Source organism: Panulirus ornatus, chromosome 4 (assembly GCF_036320965.1).
Source record: "Panulirus ornatus isolate Po-2019 chromosome 4, ASM3632096v1, whole genome shotgun sequence".
Taxonomy (NCBI): Eukaryota; Metazoa; Arthropoda; class Malacostraca; order Decapoda; family Palinuridae; genus Panulirus; species Panulirus ornatus.
The window spans coordinates 57185811-57206466 of NC_092227.1; the positions used below are offsets into that span (position 1 = coordinate 57185811).

The window sequence follows — 20656 nt, forward strand, 5'->3', positions numbered from 1 at the left end:
GTAGTAGTAGTAGTAGTAGTAGTAGAAGCAGTAGTAGTAGTAATAGTAGTAGTAGAAGTAGTAGTAGTAGAAGTAGTAGTAGTAATAGTAGTGGTGGTGGTGATAGAAGTAGTAGCAGCAGCAATTTTTGTAATGGTGGTTACAGAGGAATTCTGTATTCTAGTTTTCAAAGTTGTGAGGAGAATTAATCTAACAGTACCAGTAACTGATCTGAATCCCAGGACATACATTAGTGAGCTTATGATATATAAGAAAGCTAGTACTGCCTCTAACCCAACTGTTTATCTTTTTTTTTCCTATCTTGCATCTCAGGAATAATGAACAACGCTTTCAAAGTTAGAACAACAGTGCACAAAAAACGAAAGTCTTTAGACATTTAGACAAGATAATTAAGATTATAGATTTAGCAGCCAGCCTCCTCTTCGAAGCAAGGAACTAATATTGTTCTGTGACAGTTGCTATTCCTTGATGGACGCTGTGCTACACGACAATATTCATTTCTTGTACCGTAAACGAACGTAACAAGATTTAGTTTATGTAAAAGAAGACATGAAGATCAGGAGAGGCGAGAGGGAGAGAGAAGTGTAGAAAGGGTGAAGAGAGAAAGGATCAGTGATTGAGGGGGAAAGATAAGGGGGGAAAAAGAAGAAGAAAAGAGTGGAGCAAAGCTATATGAAACACGAGGTGATAGAATTGAAGTGAGGATGAGGAGCATGGAAGAGAGGAATGGAAGGAAAAGAGAGAGAGGAGAAATTCATCCCTCTCTCATTGCTCTTCTTGATTATCTTTTATGAATTGATACAAGTCCAGGTGGCGTGGAAGATGAGACCCAGTGAAGGTTCTACAGGCGATAGCTGGTAACGTATACGTTAACAATCTCAATGACGGTTAATATAACACTCGCCCTTATACACATCTATATCTTCTGTGTACAGTCTGTGAACGTGGCTGAGGGGAATGAGACGGCGTATGATGTTGATGCAGGTCCCAGCCGGACGGGAGAGGATATCTGCAGCGTCAGATGCTCCGCCACGATCCCCAGGGAACTCCTATGTTCTAACACCAAGACGACGCAGGTGTTCGACCCAATGGCTACCTTCTGGAGTTACCTCATGGTCCGCGTGCTGAACGGCCTGACCCTAGGTAAGCAATATACTCCTATGGGGATTTCATAGTCTTCGTCTGCAGGATGCAGAAAAATGTTATTACTCTTTTGCTCATGTCACGACTTCCCTGGGTCATCATAACTTGTGTTGTCCTGGAAATACCTGAAACGTAAAGGGAGAAACAGCGAGATGACGAGCACCAGGCGATTCCAGTTCTTCATCTTTAGGTATTCTAGGATGATCCTAGATCCCAGTTCAAAACCATTCCAGAGTATAATTCGGCTTCATCCACCCAGTCATCCCCCTCCAACCTTTTAAGGCACCACCAGCTCTGCCTGCCCCAGCTACCACTGGTTCCACCTCCTCGAGGCACCACCAGCTGCATCTCTCACATGTACCACCAGGCAACAACAGCCGTGCCTTCCACAAGCACCACCAGCTATATCCCCCCTCCTCACCCCAACCCCCCAGGGCCCCATCAGCTATGCCTCCCCCAGGCACCACCAGTTGTTCCTTCCCCAGGCACCAACACCTGTGCCTCCCCCAGACACCAACAGCTGTGCCTCCCCCAGGCACCAACAGCTGTGCCTCTCCCAATATGTCTGCAAGCATTATCTCAACATTGCTCCCAATGATCCTACACTAACTGTTCGTCCTGAGGTGGCCATTTGTGTGCTTCACGTTCGGGCAGTTTCAAAATGATGTAAACAGTCTCTCACGATATTACTCCTCTCTAATATCACTCTTTGTTTACAGCTGAATTCTGACTTATTATAATCTGTTCATCCTCAGTACGAGCCAAGGTTTCCTAAACAAATAAATAATATCTTATCATCTGTTGAAGCTAATCTCTCCCTTCTACTACTACGGTCACCTTAGTCACTGAGTACGTAGTCTGTAAAGTTCGGAAACACTGTTTTTGATTATTCTAGATTATGTCTCCGCTGTGAAGTAAGTGAGGGCGAATTGCTCTACATTTGCTCTTCTCTCTGGTCGTGTGTATGTCCAGTGTGTTCTTGCCGAATGACTGTATATTGTTTGTCTTTTGTATAGTGAATAAGTTGTCCCTTTCTCTCTTACAATCCGTTATGGTTTAAACTTCAACCACTTTGTTTTTCGGCTAACTCTCTATAGTCTATTGTTGAAACTTTGATATAGTTCTGGTTCCATGTTCACCAGAAACTATCTTGGTCGTCATTCTCCCCCTGAACTCTACCCCATGATAGAGTGACGGTTACCGTCTTCTGCTTCCACATCACCTTCCCCCTCCACAACCCCAGTATACCCTAAACGAAGATTCGCAACCGTAACAGATTTATTCATATGTTTCCAGATGTTTCATCATACAGGCACCTCGATTTGTATGATTCAGAAATGATTCTTATCATCTGTCTATATCTATTTGTTTATTCGTTTATATTTCACATATTCCCACTGAATTTCTGCTTCCACAGTATTTCAGCTATTATTCACATCTTATTAAGCATTCAGTACTCACAAACTCTATCAGTTCCACAATCCTCTGGTCTAAATGAATCCTTTCCAAAATGCATCACTTTCGGGTCATCTACCAGTAGCGCCACCCATTCATTCATGACAGACCACGAAACATGAGCCCTTGAGCTATCGCTTCAAATTGCTGCTAAACCAGTTACCTCTAAATGTAAATTTTCCCCCTGTTCTCCCTCCCAGCCACCAGCTTCACACTGTTCGACGGGGCAGCCATTGCCATCCTGAAGGAGCACAAGGGCGAATATGGCCTCCAACGGCTCTACGCCAACCTCGGGGCCATCGTGGTTACGCCTGTCTCTGGCGTCCTCATCGACATCTTCTCCGATATGAACGGCACACAGGATTACAGGTCGGGATTGACCTCTGTAGTGGTGAGGTGTTCACTGTCGACCGTGGCCAAGGTTCACAGAACTGTAGGCTTCCTGGTCCTGCTTTAAAAGGAGACTCATTACTGATGACCTGTGCCAGTGTTGGAGTTGTGTGAATTATACCGTTATTTATTTACTGCAACTTCTAGATTGTATCTCAGCTATAGTCTTGGTCCTCTATTTTTCACTGAAATCCTCTTCTTGTCTTCACCATAGACCTTTAGACTTTTTGATCTGTTCTTCAAATTATGACAGTAAAACAGACCTCCTCGTAGACTTGGAGGGAGTCAGTTGTTGTCCTCTGCTCAGAGTTAGCATTCAACTCGTCAGTTTAGATATTCTGATATTTCCTGATTTGCAGATTAATCTTTTTGTGGTGATTGAAGACTTTTTACTCTAGTAGGTTGGTGGTAACAGCAGACTTGAGTAACTGTCTGACCTACAGGTATGAGAACACCTTAACTTAATGATGTTATCAGAATATCTTTATATTGTGTTATTATGACATTGTTCCTCAATGTAAGATAAAGAGCTTATTTTCAAGAGACTTTGATTATAAAACGATAATAAGATATTTCTGTTGAAAATCAACTGGATCCATAAAAAAAAGACTATAAACATGAGGATTGCTGCTTGGAGGTAAAACTGGTTTATCCCGAGTATGAAACTTTAAGAGGGTTGTAGACATAACTTCTTAGACAAAAAATACCAGTATTCTGACGTAGAAGTTGGTAGGAATATGTTAGTGAGTTCATGCTGAGTATACTTACTTGTATATGAATTAGATGCATGTTATACCTTAGATATTCACCAGTCCTTCCTATACTGCAACGTGTAGTGTAGTGAAGGGCCTTCTCTCCCTTTTCCCAGGCCGGCCTTCTACCTGTACTGTGGCCTGAAGGTGTTGGCTGCCATCATCATCCTCTTCGTGAACCTAGACTTCAGGCAGCCCTCCAGTCGAGTGGTGAAGGACTTCCGCAGCCTCCTCAAGCAGCCAGAGATCCTCACCTTCTTGCTAGTCATGCTCATCTCAGGTGCCGTGTCATCCTTACACGACAACGTTACAAAATCTTAATACAAATATCGTCTTATGATATCATTGTGAAATTAGGTCATTGCAGTCAGGTGCAATGATGAGAGAAATATGAGAAAAATTTCGTTTTCAATGTTCCTGATGCACATTTAGTCCTGATAAATATATTCATTCATTCATTTATTTTACTTTTCGCTGTTTCCCGCGTTAGCGAGGTACCTCAAGGAAACAGACGAAAGAATGGCCCAACCCAGCACATACACATGTATATACATACACGTAAACACACGCAAATATACATACCTATACATCTCAACGTATACATATATATACACACAGACATATTCATATATACACATGTACATAATTCATACTGTCTGCCTTTATTCATTCCCATTGCCAACCCGCCACACATGAAATAACAACCCCCTCTCCCCGCATGTGCACGAGGTAGAGCTAGGAAAAGACAACAAAAGCCACCTTCGTTCACACTCACTCTCTATCTGTCATGTATAATGGACCGAAACCACAGCTCCCTTTCCACATCCAGGCCCCACAGAACTTACCATGGTTTACCCCAGACGCTTCACATGCCCTGGTTCAATCCATTGGCAGAACGTCGACCCAGGTATAACACATCGTTCCAATTCACTCTATTCCTTCCACGCCTTTCACCATCCTGCATGTTCAGGCCCCGATCACTCAAAATCTTTTTCACTCCATCTTTTCACCTCCAATTTCTTCTCCCACTTCTCCTCGTTCCCTCCAACTCTGACACATATATCCTCTGGTCAATATTTCCTCACTCATTCTCTCCATGTGACCAAACCATTTCAAAACACCCTCTTCTGCTCTCTCAACCACACTCTTTTTATCACCACACATCTCTCTTACCCTATTGTTACTTATTCGATCAAACCACCTCACACCACATATTGTCCTCAAACATCTCATTTCCAGCACATCCACCCTCCTCCGCACAACTCTATCTATAGCCCACGCCTCGCAACCATATAACATTGTTGGAACCACTATTCCTTCAAACATACCCATTTTGCTTTCCGAGATAAAGTTCTTGACTTCCACACATTCTTCAACGCTCCCAAAACTTTCGCCCCCTCCCCCACCCTATGATTCACTTCCGCTTCCATGGTTCCATCCGCTGCCAAATCTACTCCCAGATATCTAAAACACTTCACTTCCTCCAGTTTTTCTCCATTCAAACTTACCTCCCAATTGACTTGTCCCTTAACCCTACTGTACCTAATAACCTTGCTCTTATTCACATCTACTCTCAGCTTTCTTCTTTCACACACTTTACCAAACTCAGTCACCAGCTTCTGTAGTTTCTCACACGAATCAGCCACCAGCGCTGTATCATCAGCAAACAACAACTGACTCACTTCCCAAGCTCTCTCATCCACAACAGACTGCGTACTTGCCCCTCTTTCCAAAACACTTGCATTCACCTCCCTAACAACCCCATCCATAAACAAATTAAATAACCATGGAGACATCACAAACCCCTGTGTGTGTGTGTGTGTGTGTGTGTATGTCTCTCTCTCTCTCTCTCTCTCTCTCTCTCTCTCTCTCTCTCTCTCTCTCTCTCTCTCTCTCTCTCTCTCAAGATCATTTTTCTACAACACTCTTGAAATAATACCGTTGGAAATATGTCCACTTAGATCTGCACTGTGTTTACCGTCTCCTCCTTCAGGGACGTGCTTCGGGCTGCTGGATACTTTCCTGTTCTGGCTGCTGCAGGACCTCGGCGCCAAGAAGTTCCTGATGGGGATCACGGTGACCGTGGGAAGCCTGGCCGGCGTGCCCATCCTCATCGCCTCCGGTTACATATTCAAAAAACTCGGTCACGCCAATACCATCATTCTCGGATTCGCTTTCTATGTCATACGGATGATGGGTGAGTTGGAATGTGACAGTTGCTAAACCTCGTAGTTTATTCAGATGCTTTCAACATCCTGTTCTAGAGCCCAGAAGTATTGACCAGGTCACCTGTTTTCTCCAATGTTGCAACTATATCTCGTGAAAGATAAACTGCATCTTCACATTGTGCAAAGAGTAAATTCTACAATACTGCGTTTTCGAATGCGGTTTATTTTCTGTCAGAGTGCACTTCATAACGTCCTTTCTCCGTTAACTGCCCCTATCCTTGACGACTCTCCAGGTTACTCCTTCATTAACAACCCGTGGTGGTGCATGCCCTTCGAGGCGCTGGAGTGCTTCACCGTGTCCCTCATGGGCGCCGCTGCCGTGTCCTACGCCGCCGACCTCTCTACGCCAGCCACCATCGCCACTCTGCAGGGGGTCTACGGTGGAATACACTATGGCGTTGGTAGGTGCCGTTTGGATTAACGTAGGAGGAGGGGATCGATCTTATGATACTAAAAGACAGAGTAAGGAATTGATCAAATATCTTTATTCCTTGATAAAGAAAAAAATGAAGAGCTGAAGAAAACCACCTCCATTTCTTCCATCCCCTTCAGAATAGACATGAATATCCCACGGGTGTGCTGCACACTCATGATGGCAAATCTTGCGGAACACAACGTCCTCTAAAAGTGGTGGCGTTTGATAAAACATCTCTCTTCTTAAACTTTAATCATGCCAGACTTTGTGTTATACTCTATGTCGATCGTCGATATGATGGCCAAAAATGTTTAGCATGTAATCATTATCATGAAATAATGTAAGAGTAACACTACCACATTGTGACAGCCATCTCAATAATCAGGAAATTCCCTGTGTGTCTTATCTATTTCCATTTGGACGAAAGCAGGAAGAGGAGGTGCTTATCCGTAGATTAACTTTTAGATTAACTTCGTGCAAACAACTTTTCCAGGTCGAGGAGTCGGAAGTCTGCTCGGCGGGTTCTTGATGGGCCCGCTGGGCGTCCGCAACACCTTCAGGTTGATGGCTGCTGTCTGTGCTGTCACCTGCACCTCTTACTTCATCATCAATCACATTTTCTTCCGTAAACTCCAGAAGGAACGATATGAAACGGCCAGGGAGAAGAAGAAAGAAGAAGAGGCAAAGGAGAAGCAGGCAAAGGGAAAGAAACATAATGGCATCGTAGAAAATGGGATCAAGAACGACGAGAAAGAACATGCGGCACTAGATACCAACAAACCCATAGAGAACGGGATCCACATCACTCCCAGCGGGAGAGAAAATGTTAATGAAGCGTTTGAGAAGGAATAATAGACGACGATTGGTGATAGGACTGTCACAGTCTCACTTGTATAGTTTATGATTTCATGAGTAGGTTAGCTAGTGGTAGAAGATCTCTCTTCATGCTATTTTCTGTGAAATGAATTCATAATAGGCTTACTTCATGTGTGATTTTTTTCTACATGTCTTCCACTTGTACCCTTAGGATAATATGGTTAGATAGATCTAGCTCTGACTGTTCGTTCAGTGCCAGTCAGGTAAGAAAATCCTCGTCTTACAATGGATGTTATGTCTTCAACGTATTTGTCATATGTCTGAATTGCAAATATAATCTAGATGTGATAGATATAAACCTTCAGGTAATATGAATCTGGGTTTATATATATATATATATATATATATATATGTGTGTGTGTGTGTGTGTGTGTGTGTGTGTGAAAGGATCACAATTTTGCTCGTGATCAAGTACATTCCTATGAGTCCACGAGGAAAATGAAACACGATAAGTTCCCAAGTGCACTTTCGTGTAATATTCACATCATCCGGGGAGATATAAGAAAGAAATATAAGTCAGCTTATATACAACGAAGAGACGTAGACAGACAACGAGCATATCATAAACTTATTATGTGAACAAAAAGGGGAATTGTTTACAAATTTTATCAACAATAAGCAATCCAATTTGTATAAACTTTCATCAATATTAAGGTTATAGTTATTTGTGTGTTTAATGATAGTATATTCAATGATATTTCTCGTAGTACTTGAATTAGAGTTAATAACTGAGATGGTATCACTCCAGTCAATACAATGAGCGTCGGCATTTGATTCTTGTCCTGTTCTTATACTATATCTATGTTGCTTAAGTCTAGCAGAAAGATCCTTACCAGTTTACCCAACATAAAACTTATCATAATTTCTAGATGGCACTTCATAGATGCATTCAGGAGAATTTTCTGCTGAGTTCCTGATTAACATATTCTTTATAGTATTATTGTTGCTGAAGGCAACATTTACATTAAAGGATTTAAGCAGCATAAGAAGTAAAGTAAAATCATTATCAAAAGGGAGAACTAATATATATATATATATATATATATATATATATATATATATATATATATATATATATATATATATATATATATATGTATATATATATATATATATATATATATATATATATATATATATATATATATATATATATATATATATATATATATATATATATATATATGCGTGTGTGTGTGTGTGTGTGTGTTCCTTAGGGCATTACGCATTTACAGTCCAGAGTTTATTGATGATGAGTTTGAGAAGATATGTTCCATTCGATGTAAGTTAAAGTACCCTAGATCTTTCACTGATAAATCCCTTATGTTAACAAAGAAATCATTTAATAGAGTTGAACCCAAACCTCCCATTGACACCAAGAATCTTTTAGTTCTCCCTTCAATAATGATTTTACTTCACTTCCCATGCTGCTTAAATCCTTTAATGTAAATGTTGCCTGCAGCAACAATAATACTATAAAGAATATCTTAATCAGGAACTCACCAGAAAATTCTTCTGGATGCATCTATAAAGTGCCATGTAGAAATTGTAATAAGTTTTATGTTGGGCAGACTGGTAAGGATCTTTCTGTTAGACTTAAGCAACACAAATATAGTATAAGAACAGGACAAGAATCAAATGCCTTGTTTAACCACATTAAAAACTACGATCATTGTACTGACTAGAGTAATGCCATCCCAGTTATCAACTCTAACTCCAGTACCACGAGAAATATCACTGAATCTTCTATTATCAAATGCACTAAGAATTATAATTATATAATTATGTAATTATATTTTAATCAAAAACTCAGCCGAAAATTCTCCTGGATGCATCTATAAAGTGCCATCTAGAAATTGTGATAAGTTTTATGTTGGGCAAACTAGTAAAGATCTTTCTGCCAGTGAAGGTCTATACAAATTGGAAAGCTTTATTGTTGGTGAAATTTGTAAACAATTCCCCTTCTTGTAAACGTAATAAGTTTATGATACGCTCGTTGTCTGTCTTGGACAATCGCGTGTTTAGTAAATGGCGTCCTAGCTACGTCTCTTCGTTGTATATCAGCTGACATATTTCTTTCTTGTATCTCCCCTGATGATGTGATCATTACATGAAAGTGCACTTGGGAACTTATCGTGTTTCATTTCTCTGTGGATTCATAAGAATATATATATATATATATATATATATATATATATATATATATATATATATATATATATATATATATATATATATATATATATATATATATATATATATATATATGCGCCCTCAACCTCAGACCAGTACCTTGGCCGGCCTGTTAGTATCAGTTCCTGTCAGTGAACTGAATTTAATGTAACATGTTCTGACGTAATGTAAATAGATCATTAAAACACAGCATTCAGCTGCAACATCGTCCCACATTGTATACACAATATGTTTAGTTCTGTCAAACATTGTACATAGATTTTCAGACCAATGCTTGGTTGTAATATATTCAAACATTTGCATATTCATAAAGCATACTATTTAGCATAAATATTTACAAATATAAGATTCTCAGAGCCTATAATCAAGCTGATTTTTATTTATATCACGAAAGGATCATATGATCTGAGTCTGAAGTATAATCATTCTGTATAAATAGCTTCTCAAGGCATTTCTATAATTGATTAACAGATTGTTGCAGTCAATACCCATTTGTAAATAAGTGTGAATTATAAGAAATATCTTTTTTAACTATGTTGACTTCACAGCGATATACATTGAGGAAAATTAGATATATATTTGTATCTGTGTCTGCTTGCATATATATATATATATATATATATATATATATATATATATATATATATATATATATATATATATATATATATATATATATATATATATATATATTTTATTTTATTTCTTATTATACTTTGTCGCTGTCTCCCGCGTTTGCGAGGTAACGCAAGGAAACAGACGAAAGAAAAGGCCCAACCCCCCCCATACACATGTATATACATACGTCACACACGCAAATATACATACCTACACAGCTTTCCATGGTTTACCCCAGACGCTTCACATGCCTTGATTCAATCCACTGACAGCATGTCAACCCCGGTATACCACATCGCTCCAATTCACTCTATTCCTTGCCCTCCTTTCACCCTCCTGCATGTTCAGGCCCCGATCACACAAAATCTTTTTCACTCCATCTTTCCACCTCCAATTTGGTCTCCCTCTTCTCGTTCCCTCCACCTCCGACACATATATCCTCTTGGTCAATCTTTCCTCACTCATTCTCTCCATGTGCCCAAACCACTTCAAAACACCCTCTTCTGCTCTCTCAACCACGCTCTTTTTATTTCCACACATCTCTCTTACCCTTACGTTACTCACTCGATCAAACCACCTCACACCACACATTGTCCTCAAACATCTCATTTCCAGCACACCCATCCTCCTGCGCACAACTCTATCCATAGCCCACGCCTCGCAACCATACAACATTGTTGGAACCACTATTCCTTCAAACATACCCATTTTTGCTTTCCGAGATAATGTTCTCGACTTCCACACATTCTTCAAGGCCCCCAGAATTTTCGCCCCCTCCCCCACCCTATGATCCACTTCCGCTTCCATGGTTCCATCCGCTGCCAGATCCACTCCCAGATATCTAAAACACTTCACTTCCTCCAGTTTTTCTCCATTCAAACTCACCTCCCAATTGACTTGACCCTCAACCCTACTGTACCTAATAACCTTGCTCTTATTCACATTTACTCTTAACTTTCTTCTTCCACACACTTTACCAAACTCAGTCACCAGCTTCTGCAGTTTCTCACATGAATCAGCCACCAGCGCTGTATCATCAGCGAACAACAACTAACTCACTTCCCAAGCTCTCTCATCCCCAACAGACTTCATACTTGCCCCTCTTTCCAAAACTCTTGCATTTACCTCCCTAACAACCCCATCCATAAACAAATTAAACAACCATGGAGACATCAAACACCCCTGCCGCAAACCTACATTCACTGAGAACCAATCACTTTGCTCTCTTCCTACACGTACACATGCCTTACATCCTCGATAAAAACTTTTCACTGCTTCTAACAACTTGCCTCCCACACCATATATTCTTGATACCTTCCACAGAGCATCTCTATCAACTCTATCATATGCCTTCTCCAGAGAGGAAAGTGATTGGTTCTCAGTGAATGTAGGTTTGCGGCAGGGGTGTGTGATGTCTCCATGGTTGTTTAATTTGTTTATGGATGGGGTTGTTAGGGAGGTGAATGCAAGAGTTTTGGAAAGAGGAGCAAGTATGCAGTCTGCTGTGGATGAGAGAGCTTGGGAAGTGAGTCAACTGTTGTTCGCTGATGATACAGCGCTGGTAGCTGATTCTTGTGAGAAACTGCAGAAGCTGGTGACTGAGTTTTGTAAAGTGTGTAAAAGAAGAAAGCCGAGAGTAAATATGAATAAGAACAAGGTTATTAGGTACAGTATGGTTGAGGGACAAGTCAATTGGGAGGTAAGTTTAAATGGAGAAAAACTGGAGGAAGTGAAGTGTTTTAGATATCTGGGAGTGGACTTTGGCAGCGGATGGAACCATGGAAGCAGAAGTGAATCATAGGGGGGGAAGGGGTGAAAGTTCTGGGAGCGTTGAAGAATGTGTGGAAGTCGAGAACATTATCTCGGAAAGCAAAAATGGGTGTATTTGAAGGAATAGTGATTCCTTCAATGTTATATGGTTGCGAGGCGTGGGCTATGGATAGGGTTGTGCAAAGGAGGGTGCATGTGCTGGAAATGAGATGTTTGAGGACAATATGTGGTGCGAGATGGTTTGATCGAGTATGTGATGACAGGGTAAGAGAGACGTGTGGCAATAAAAAGAGTGTGGTTGAGAGAGCAGAAGAGGGTGTTTTGAAATGGTTTGGTCACATGGAGAAAATGAGTGAGGAAAGATTGACCAAGAGGATATATGTGTCAGAGGTGGAGGGAACGAGGAGAGGTGGGAGACCAAATTGGAGGTGGAAATATGGAAAGAAAAAGATTTTGAGTGATCGGGGCCTGAACATGCAAGAGGGTGAAAGGCGTGCAAGGAATAGAGTGAATTGGATCGATGTGGTAATCCGGGGTCGACGTGCTGTCAATGGATTGAACTAGGGTATGTGAAGCGTCTGGTGTAAACCATGGAAAGTTCTGTGGGGCCTGGATGTGGAAAGGAAGCTGTGGTTTCGGTGCATTATTGCATGACAGCTAGAGACTGAATGTGAACGAATGTGGCATTTGTTGTCTTCCTAGCGCTACCTCGCGCACATGCAGGGGGAGGGGGTTGTTATTTCATGTGTGGCGGGGTGGCGATGGGAATAAATAAAGGCAGACAGTATGAATTATGTACATGTGTATATATGTATATGTCTGTGTGTGTATATATATATATATATATCTATACGTTGAGATGTATAGGTATGTATATTTGCGTGTGTGGACGTGTATGTATAAACATGTGTATGTGGGTGGGTTGGGCCATTTCTTTCTTCTGTTTCCTTGCGCTACCTCGCTAACGCGGGAGACAGCGACAAAGCAATATAAAAAGAATATATATATATATATATATATATATATATATATATATATTATATATATATATATATATATATATATATATATATATAGAGAGAGAGAGAGAGAGAGAGAGAGAGAGAGAGAGAGTGGCAGATATAGGGTATTTTGGTCGAGGTGGTGTGCAAAGTGAGAGGGTTAGGGAAAATGATTTGGTTAACAGAGAAGAGGTAGTAAAAGCTTTGCGGAAGATGAAAGCCGGCAAGGCAGCAGGTTTGGATGGTATTGCAGTGGAATTTATTAAAAGAAGGGGTGTCTGTATTGTTGACTGGTTGGTAAGGTTATTTAATGTATGTATGACTCATGGTGAGGTGCCTGCGGATTGGCGGAATGCTTGCATAGAGCCATTGTACAAAGGCAAAGGGGATAAGAGTGAGTGCTCAAATTACAAAGGTATAAGTTTGTTGAGTATTTCTGGTAAATTATATGCTAGGGTATTGATTGAGAGGGTGAAGGCATGTACAGAGCATCAGATTGGGGAAGAGCAGTGCGGTTTCAGAAGTGGTAGAGGATGTGTGGATCAGGTGTTTGCTTTGAAGAATGTATGTAAGAAATACTTAGAAAAGCAAATGGATTTGTATGTAGCATTTATGGATCTGGAGAAGGCATATGATAGAGTTGATAGAGATGCTCTGTGGAAGGTATTAAGAATATATGGTGTGGGAGGCAAGTTGTTAGAAGCAGTGAAAAGTTTTTATCGAGGATGTAAGGCATGTGTACGTGTAGGAAGAGAGGAAAGTGATTGGTTCTCAGTGAATGTAGGTTTGCGGCAGGGGTGTGTGATGTCTCCATGGTTGTTTAATTTGTTTATGGATGGGGTTGTTAGGGAGGTGAATGCAAGAGTTTTGGAAAGAGGGGCAAGTATGCAGTCTGTTGGGGATGAGAGAGCTTGGGAAGTGAGTCAGTTGTTGTTCGCTGATGATACAGCGCTGGTGGCTGATTCATGTGAGAAACTGCAGAAGCTGGTGTGAAGAAGAGCAAGGTTATTAGGTACAGTAGGATTGAGGGTCAAGTCATTTGGGAGGTAAGTTTGAATGGAGAAAAACTGGAGGAAGTAAAGTGTTTTAGATGTCTGGGAGTGGATCTGGCAGCGGATGGAACCATGGAAGCGGAAGTAAATCGTAGGGTGAGGGAGGGGGCGAAAATCCTGGGAGCCTTGAAGAATGTGTGGAAGTCGAGAACATTATCTCGGAAAGCAAAAATGGGTATGTTTGAAGGAATAGTGGTTCCAACAATGTTGTATGGTTGCGAGGCGTGGGCTATGGATAGAGTTTTGCGCTGGAGGGTGGATGTGCTGGAAATGAGATGTTTGAGGACAATATGTGGTGTGAGGTGGTTTGATCGAGTAAGTGATGTAAGGGTAAGAGAGATGTGTGTAAATAAAAAGAGCGTGATTGAGAGAGGAGAAGAGGGTGTTTTGAAATGGTTTGGGCACATGGAGAGAATGAGTGGGGAAAGATTGACCAAGAGGATATATGTGTCAGAGGTGGAGGGAACGAAGAGAAGTGGGAGACCAAATTTGAGGTGGAAAGATGGATTGAAAGATCTTGAGTGATCGGGGCCTGAACATGCAGGAGGTTCACGTGAAACTGGATCTATGTGGTATACCGGGGTCGACGTGCTGTCGATGGATTGAATAAGGGCATGTGAAGCGTCTGGGGTAAACCATGAAAGTTCTGTGGGGCCTGGATGTGGAAAGGGAGCTGTGGTTTAGGGCAGTATTGCATGACAGCTGGAGACTAAGTGTGAGCGAATGGGGCATTTGTTGTCTTTTCCTGGCGCTGCCTCGCGCACATGAGGGGGGAGGGGGATGAGTAGGGGCAGACAGTGTGAATTGTGTGCATGTGTGTATATGTGTGTGTCTGTCTGCGTATATATATGTGTGTACGTTGGGATGTGTGGGTGTGTATGTTTGCGTGTGTGGACGTGTGTGTGTGTGCATGTGTATGGGGGTGGGTTGTGCCATTTCTTTCGTCTGTTTCCTTGCGCTACCTCGCAGGCGCGGGAGACAGCGACAAAGCAACATAATAATAATAATAATAATATATATATATATATATATATATATATATATATATATATATATATATATATATATATATATATATATATATATATATTATTTATTTTGCTTTGTCGCTGTCTCCCGCGTTTGCGAGGTAGCGCAAGGAAACAGACGAAAGAAATGGCCCAACCCACCCCCATACACATGTATATACATATACGTCCACACACGCAAATATACATACCTATACATCTCAATGTACACACATATATATATATATATATATATATATATATATATATATATATATACACACACAGACACAAACATATATACCCATGCACACAATTCACACTGTCTGCCTTTATTCATTCCCATCGCCACCTCGCCACAGATGGCATACCATCCCCCTCCCCCCTCATGTGTGCGAGGTAGCGCTATTAAAAGACAACAAAGGCCCCATTCGTTCACACTCAGTCTCTAGCTGTCATGCAATAATGCCCGAAACCACAGCTCCCTTTCCACATCCAGGCCCCACACAACTTTCCATGGTTTACCCCAGACGCTTCACATGTCCTGATTCAATCCACTGACAGCACGTCAACCCCGGTATACCACATCGATCCAATTCACTCTATTCCTTGCCCTCCTTTCACCCTCCTGCATGTTCAGGCCCCGATCACTCAAAATCTTTTTCACTCCATCTTGCCACCTCCAATTTGGTCTCCCTCTTCTCCTCGTTCCCTCCACCTCCGACACATATATCCTCTTGGTCAATCTTTCCTTACTCATTCTCTCCATGTGCCCCAACCATTTCAAAACACCCTCTTCTGCTCTCTCAACCACAATCTTATTATTTCCACACATCTCTCTTACCCTTACATTACTTACTCGATCAAACCACCTCACACCACACATTGTCCTCAAACATCTCATTTCTAGCACATCCACCCTCCTGCGCAAAACTCTATCCATAGCCCACGTCTCGCAACCATACAACATTGTTGGAACCACTATTCCTTCAAACATACCCATTTTTGCGTTCCGAGATAATGTTCTCGACTTCCACACACTCTTCAAGGCTCGCAGGATTTTCGCCCCCTCCCCCACCCTATGATTCACTTCCGTTTCCATGGTTCCATCCGCTGCCAGATCCACTCCCAGATATCTAAAACACTTTACTTCCTCCAGTTTTTCTCCATTCAAACTTACCTCCCAATTGACTTGACCCTCAACCCTACTGTACCTAATAACCTTGCTCTTATTCACATTTACTCTTAACTTTCTTCTTTCACACACTTTACCAAACTCAGTCACCAGCTTCTGCAGTTTCTCACATGAATCAGCCACCAGCGCTGTATCATCAGCGAACAACAACTGACTCACTTCCCAAGCTCTCTCATCCACAACAGACTTCATACTTGCCCCTCTTTCCAAAACTCTTGCATTCACCTCCCTAACAACCCCATCCATAAACAAATTAAACAACCATGGAGACATCACACACCCCTGCCGCAAACCTACATTCACTGAGAACCAATCACTTTCCTCTCTTCCTACACGTACACATGCCTTACATCCTCGATAAAAACTTTTCACTGCTTCTAACAACTTGCCTCTCACACCATATATTCTTAATACCTTCCACAGAGCATCTCTATCAACTCTATCATATGCCTTCTCCAGATCCATAAATGCTACATACAAATCCATTTGCTTTTCTAAGTATTTCTCACATACATTCTTCAAAGCAAACACAAGGAGACTTGTGTGAGGAAGTACCAGGAGAGACTGAGTACAGAATAGAAAAAGGTGAGAACAATAGAAGTAAGGGGAGTGGGGGAGGAATGGGATGTATTTAGGGAATCAGTGATGGAGTGCGCAAAAGATACTTGTGGCATGAGAAGCGTGGGAGGTGGGTTGATTAGAAAGGGTAGTGAGTGGTGGGATGAAGAAGTAAGATTATTAGTGAAACAGAAGAGAGAGGCATTTGGACGATTTTTGCAGGGAAAAAATGCAATTGAGTGGGAGATGTATAAAAGAAAGAGACAGGAGGTCAGAAGAAAGGTGCAAGAGGTGAAAAAGAGGGCAAATGAGAGTTGGGGTGAGAGAGTATCATTAAATTTTAGGGAGAATAAAAAAATGTTCTGGAAGGAGGTAAATAAAGTGCGTAAGACAAAGGAGCAAATGGGATCTTCAGTGAAGGGCGCTAATGGGGAGGTGATAACAAGTAGTGGTGATGTGAGAAGGAGATGGAGTGAGTATTTTGAAGGTTTGTTGAATGTGTTTGATGATAGAGTGGCTGATATAGGGTGTTTTGGTCTAGGTGGTGTGCAAAGTGAGAGGGTTAGGGAAAATGATTTTGTAAACAGAGAAGAGGTAGTAAAAGCTTTGCGGAAGATGAAAGCCGGCAAGGCAGCAGGTTTGGATGGTATTGCAGTGGAATCTATTAAAAAGTGGGTGACTATTGTTGACTGGTTGGTAAGGTTATTTAATGTATGTATGACTCATGGTGAGGTGCCTGAGGATTGGCGGAATGCGTGCATAGTGCCATTGTACAAAGGCAAAGGGATAAGAGTGAGTGCTCAAATTACAGAGGTATAAGTTTGTTGAGTATTCCTGGTAAATTAATAGGGAGGGTATTGATTGAGAGGGTGAAGACATGTACAGAGCATCAGATTGGGGAAGAGCAGTGTGGTTTCAGAAGTGGTAGAGGATGTGTGGATCAGGTGTTTGCTTTGAAGAATATATATATATATATATATATATATATATATATATATATATATATATATATATATATATAATATATATATATATATATATATATATATATATGTATATATATATATATATATATATATATATATATATATATATATATATATATATATACACATATATATATATATATATATATATATATATATATATATATATACACATATATATATATATATATATATATATATATATATATATATATATATATATATATATATATATATATATATATATATATATATATATATTTTGAGAGAGAGAGAGAGAGGTGTGTACGAACAATGACCTTACCTTACTGTGGTGACTGATGGTGTATTTGCTGCACCTAGTATTCCCAACACAATGTTGTCGGTCCAGACACTCGGCATGGCACACCTGTAACACTAGCGATAAAGAACTAGATACATAGACAGGTCACGTGAGCAGCAGGTAAAGTGAACATTTTCGAGGGAGTGTTTCTATTTTTCGAGAGCTTGTTGGGCAAGCCCTGGTCTGAATTATTAGTCATAGGAAACATCGTTGACATTCCTTGTTAAAGCAGGTGTAGCCATTCTCCAAGATGACCTTCAATCAGTTGCATTGCATTAGAGCTCGTGGTTGAATTCTTTCTACCTTGAACCTTCGCTCAAGGGTATATGTGTCATATCGAGCACGGTGTTGGCATGAGAGGAATTTATGTGGACGATATATTTGTGGACGCGAGGGGCGATAACCAGCTACAGTGCCTTCGGCAGAAGATGGAAGATGTCTCAGTTCTCCATTTCACGTCTGAGAAAAGTTGAAAATAAAATCCCCTTCTTTATGTCTATGCTGACTCGTCTAACCAAGTTTTCACCGCACAAACATATAGGTAATGGACGTTGTCTTAATGGACACAGTGAATGCCTTTTCAGATACAAAGCTAAACTTATTAGAACATACATTCACCGAGCATTCAAAATTTGTTCATTCTTGCCCCTACTAGATCAGCAGTTAGTGCGACTGAAACAGATACTCATTGTTGATAGCTACAGCACCAACGATACTGACAGAGAAACAGAAAGACACCCGCACAACCCTTTCCACCAACGTTCCACTCCCAACAGCACAGGCAGTACTTTCAAGCCCTAATACACAGAAACACGATATATTCTGTAAACAAAAAAGATGAAAAGATACTCCAAGACATCATTAAAAGACAATCTAATCTAAGAAACCTGAAGACAAGCTCAAACTCATCATCTACGATAATCGGTCTTCGTAGTGAAAAACAATCTCAGTGATAATCCTGCAATGCTGAAGAAGACCAGTGTACGGAGGACCCAAACGACACATGAACAGCGAACACCAGTCGACTCAGAACATGGAGGAGGTCGTTGTCCAGCATCAGGGGGTTTGCAACGACTTTTCGGAAAACTACAAATTTTGGAGGCTGTATATTTTCGCGACCTTGACCCTTACGTTAATAGGCAGGTGAATGCACGCGGAACCCTGTCACTGTATGACGGCCTGCCACCTACCACGAGAAACACATGGCTCAGTCGGACAAGGCAGGGGAACGGACGAGGAACACTGCTATTGGTTGACGCACCAACCACCGCGGGAACCACATAAGCCAACTGAGCGTCGCGCCACAACTGCTGACGTAGTTTACTCGTATATAACACATCATGACGACCTTCTCTGTTGGATGGATTATTTTTCTCCGCCTGTACTCTTCATCTTCCCTTGATGATGACTTAGAGTTAGCCGAAACGTTACGATATCGTTCTCATTTTTACGTTTTCAAAATTGGCGATTTCGATCAAGTTAGTAGCGTCGACGATGGGTGTATGGTAGGTAGCCAGGGAGCTGATGCTACGACTGAAGCCGCACCGTCGGTATGTTCTGGTGACGCAGTATCGCCTGAACTAAACTCTGTCATGAATACCTGCTTTCCCTGGCTTCACTAATCCTAGAAAATAAAGAAAAAAACTTAAGAAGTATTCTGAGTTGATACATCGGTTGTAGTCGCACAATCAAATGTAGCTGTACATTCGAGCGTGGTTGTAAAGTCCTGTCGTGCAGTCCAGGCGCAGTTGTACCGTCGAGGAAACTCGGAGATCTAAGTTCGGAAGTCGTCATATGTCATGGCATTAGTAACGTAGTCGCTCACCATCTGCACAGTGCTGGGTTCAGCGACCCGTCTATGAAAATGTGTCGATGAACCTTTTCCACGCTGCGCGGTTGGCAAACAAATGTGTACATGAATAATGTTGACAAGGAAAACGTGTGCATATCAGTCATGTGCATATTTGTAACCTCTAGTGCTGGGTGACGATGATTCAAAACAACAAGAAATTATTATGATTTACAACCTCCCATTTGCGTATGTATGTGTGGCTGGCGAGGGCCTCATGTAGAAACATACTTGTCGGTATGAGAATGCATGCATTTATCTATAAGCAAAGCTAAGCATCTTTTGATATGAAATGAGAATTGTTATGCTCTAAACAGAGCTCCAGTCCACCTACATTCCTGTATGCTTGTTGTGAAGTGCGTCTCTGACTGTCCCATCTACCATTTTAGTAACCATCTCTGTTACATTTCCACTTCCAGGGACCAAATGAAGGCCGTTGGTGCACAGAAAGCAAGTGTTTTTTCCCTTTTTTATGGTCAGTCCACCACAATTGGTGTTTTAACACGTAAAAGCTAAAGATGCTGGAACGATGAACTCTTAACTGAAATGAGACGCATAACAGGAGTGAGATAGGCTGCACAACAACCTTAGAAGTAAAATACTCTGGAAATTTTTCTGCTCAAGAAACTAAGATAAGGTGCATAAGAGAGTAAGGAGAAGCAAATTATTTAGAAAAATACTCTGCTCAACGAACTAAGATAAGCTGCACAACAGCGTAAGAAGTTACTTGCTCAGGAAAACGTTCTGCTCAACAAACTAAGATATGCTACAAAGGGGATTAAGAAAAAGTAAATTTCTGAAGAAAATATTCTTCTCAACAAACTAAGATAAGATGGAAAACAAAGA

At 41.1% G+C, this 20656-nt stretch overlaps 1 protein-coding gene across 5 annotated transcripts in view; it reads left to right on the forward strand.

Annotated features, from left to right (window-relative positions):
• The window catches only part of LOC139766338 (major facilitator superfamily domain-containing protein 6-like), a 283394-nt gene extending 273574 nt beyond the window's left edge, over positions 1-9820 (forward strand). For all 5 annotated transcript variants that reach the window (XM_071694893.1, XM_071694874.1, XM_071694860.1 and 2 more), the window contains 6 exons: positions 936-1143; positions 2799-2967; positions 3857-4020; positions 5734-5937; positions 6202-6369; positions 6877-9820. In XM_071694893.1, coding sequence (XP_071550994.1) covers positions 936-1143; positions 2799-2967; positions 3857-4020; positions 5734-5937; positions 6202-6369; positions 6877-7235 — 1272 coding nt within the window. In that variant the 3' untranslated portion in view covers positions 7236-9820. The remainder of the gene's footprint in view (positions 1-935; positions 1144-2798; positions 2968-3856; positions 4021-5733; positions 5938-6201; positions 6370-6876) is intronic.
• Positions 9821-20656: the final 10836 nt, after the last annotated feature.